Source organism: Chiloscyllium plagiosum, chromosome 26, assembly GCF_004010195.1.
Source record: "Chiloscyllium plagiosum isolate BGI_BamShark_2017 chromosome 26, ASM401019v2, whole genome shotgun sequence".
In the NCBI taxonomy this organism is placed as follows: domain Eukaryota; kingdom Metazoa; phylum Chordata; class Chondrichthyes; order Orectolobiformes; family Hemiscylliidae; genus Chiloscyllium; species Chiloscyllium plagiosum.
The window spans coordinates 49,213,785-49,216,804 of record NC_057735.1 but is presented as its reverse complement, the minus strand read 5'-3'; the positions used below and the strand labels follow the sequence as shown (position 1 = coordinate 49,216,804).

The 3,020-nt window shown below is 45.7% G+C and overlaps 1 protein-coding gene across 3 annotated transcripts in view; it reads right to left on the bottom strand.

Moving 5' to 3' along the window:
* Window positions 1–3,020, bottom strand: part of LOC122563335 (DENN domain-containing protein 2D-like) — an 86,798-nt gene that overhangs the window by 5,223 nt on the left and 78,555 nt on the right. For all 3 annotated transcript variants that reach the window (XM_043717078.1, XM_043717079.1, XM_043717077.1), the window contains 2 exons: window positions 1,138–1,179; window positions 427–511 (listed from right to left, as the gene is read on the bottom strand). In XM_043717078.1, the coding sequence (XP_043573013.1) occupies window positions 427–511; window positions 1,138–1,179 (127 nt within the window). The remainder of the gene's footprint in view (window positions 1–426; window positions 512–1,137; window positions 1,180–3,020) is intronic.

Here is a 3,020-nt window from a genome sequence, read left to right as displayed (position 1 = left end):
GAGAGAGAGTGTGAGAGAGAGCGAGAGAGAGTGTGTGAGAGAGAGAGAGAGAGAGAGAGAGCGCGCGCGAGCGAGAGCGAGAGAGAGCGTGCGCGCAAAACAGGAGTTGAAGAAAGATGATGAGCCCCAATCATGAGATAGGATCAAGATATAGATGGCGTGTACAGGAGATCACTGATATGGAAGATGGACATAGAAACAAGAGAGAGAAAATCAGGTCATGAGTTATTAGTTAAAGCACAGAGTACTTTGAAATCAAACTAGGGAACCATTCAAGAATAAATTAGAATCATTGAAATGTTAGTTTTGCTTAAAGAAATGGATTGTGCCAGACAAGACCAAATGCAGACACATAGTGGGATGAAGGCAGTTATAAAGAAGACAGCTCTAGTAAGCAAGGGATAAACAAGCTCTGAGGCTGCTTACACTGACAAGTCTTTCTCTGGCTTTGCAGAGAGTTCAGAAGCTCCTTGTACAACTTGTGGGGCAGAATATCATGCTCATCACCAACCTACAGGGTTAAAACAAAGAGAGTGAAATATGACAAGCCCCACAGTCAGTGCCTCCAGTAGGTACATCACAGGGTTCAGTGCTCCCACGGTAGAGCTGTCTGGTGGTCAGTCGGCTATCCATTAAAACAGGTGAAGAACAAATTAAGTTGGTTCATAAACTGCATCTTTGAAACATCCAGCACTGGTCAGCTAGAGACGGGTTACACAGAACCAAGACATTTACTGTTGAAGAAGCAACACCCATTTGTCCCGGATATCCCACAGCATTCTTCAGCAGTTTGACACCTCCCTTCAATCGGACATATTCTTCTTCCAATGAAGATCTTCTTCCTGGTCACATGACCACTAAAGAACTTAGAGGGGCAATGATATTCTGCTGAGTGGTCAGAGACTGAAACATTAACTCAATACCTTGACTGATGCTGCCAAATCTGTGCAGTATTCCCAATATTTATTTAAAATATCATAACTGTGGGTCCTCATTAAAAAAGGGCTGAGGGGTTGTGAGGATAGTGTCTGAGACTGTGTTACAGGCCTGCAAGCTCTTTCTAAAACCCAGCTACAACCAATCAAAAATCTGCAACACAGTCATCGAGAAATCCACTGGGACAAAGCATTCACTTACTTTTTGCAAGAACACTCCCGGCTGTAAGTCCACCATTAAACACTGAAACAGAAAGGTACAAAATAGGAACAGTTATAAAATATAGGGAGCACAGCTCAACCACCCAAGTGTCATACATTTTATATATTTTCAATGTTATTTTATATCTTTTGTCTATGTTACCTATATGTTTCATGGAGATACTAGAATGTTTTCTTTTGAAAAGGTCAATGAAAGAATGTATTAGAACTTCTTATTAAAATGCACTTGTTGGAAATCACATGAATTTAACCCGTTGCTCCGACTCACTTCAGAGCAGTGCCCTGATGGAGTTTTATTGCTGCCCTGTTTGGATTTTGCTTCAGATGTCAGTTTGGGGAAAGTCTGTCCTACTCATCCCTCTGCCTTTCTGAATACTCTTCCTGAGAGTCCAATGTGAATCCAATCATTCTCTTGAAGAACAGCTGGAAGACTTCTTGATCCAGTGTTTTCCTGCACCTGTTTACTCCGAAGGCCCCAGAGCCATCTGTCCATGCCCAGGGACTTGTCGGTGTGTGCATCAGGCACCCAGACTGATATCCATCCATTCCTTATCCTTTCTTCCTTTGTGAACTAACCATTATTGGCTAAAAGCATGAATCAAAGTGAATCATTGCAAAGAGAAATCCTTTTTTCCCTCTTCAGCTTGATTTGTATGTACTTTGGGTTATTTCGAATGGTAAACATTTATATTTTCCTGTTACTAACTGTGTTAACAATTTGCAACAATCGGTAAATGGAGGCATGAGGCAGCACGGTGGCTCAGTGGGTAGCACTGCTGCCTCACAGCACCAGGGTCTTAGGTTCGATTCCAGTCTCGGGCGACTGTCTGTGCGGAGTTTGCACATTCCCCCCGTGTCTGCGTGGCTTTCCTCCGGGTGCTCTGGTTTCCTCCCACAGTCCAAAGATGTGCAAGTCAGGTGAATTGGCTGTGCTAAATTGCCCGTAGTGTTAGATGCATTAGTCAGAGGTAGATGGCTCTGGGTGGGTTACTCTTCGGAAGGTCAGTGTGGACTGGTTGGGTCGAAGGGCCTGTTTCCACACTGTAGGGAATCTAATCTAAACTGAAGTGCATTATTTAATTGCCATTTTGAAGGTGGGACTGATCAAGATTGGGAACTGAAGATTAGAGGATATTCAATATTTTGGAAGGATAGACAAGGTAAAGTTGGTGCTGTGTGAGGATTAGAAGGGGTAGGGTCAGTCTGTCAATGAGGGGAGAAATTGTTGGGTGCCCCAGGCTCTTCTGAGCTGAAAACATTGAATTGGACAGTGGGACAGCTGCTGAGAGTGAAAGCCTGGCAAAGTCTGACCACTGACCCCTGGTAACCCCGTTATTATCACCCTGCCTGATGGCTGCAGGGAAACCCCAGCCTTCCAGTATCACAGGAATAAGACCCTGAGGCATCCAAAGGGGGATACAAGAGCAGGAGAGAGGGGCTGCTGTTAAAGGGCTGCCCTGCCACTGGACAGCAGGCGAGACAGCTATGCTCCTTCCCCTGGGAACTCAACATTCCCTGGCATCTCTGGGATGACAGTCATGCCCTGCCCCCACCCAGGATACTGACCAATCACAGGTCAGTAGTGGTTGCTGTGGAATGGCAGCCACTGGGTGTTCAGGATTGAGCAGTCTCCCCACATCCAGAGGGGGGCAGTCTCACAGACTGGGTGTACATAGCAGAGCAGAACAAGTGACAGGGGAGAGTCAGAGAGATGTACAGCATGGAAACAGACCCTTCGGTCCAACCTGTCCATGCTGACCAGATATCCCAACCCAATCTAGTCCCACCTGCCAGCACCTGGCCCATATCCCTCCAAACCCTTCCTATTCATACACCCATCCAAATGCCTCTTAAATGTTGCAA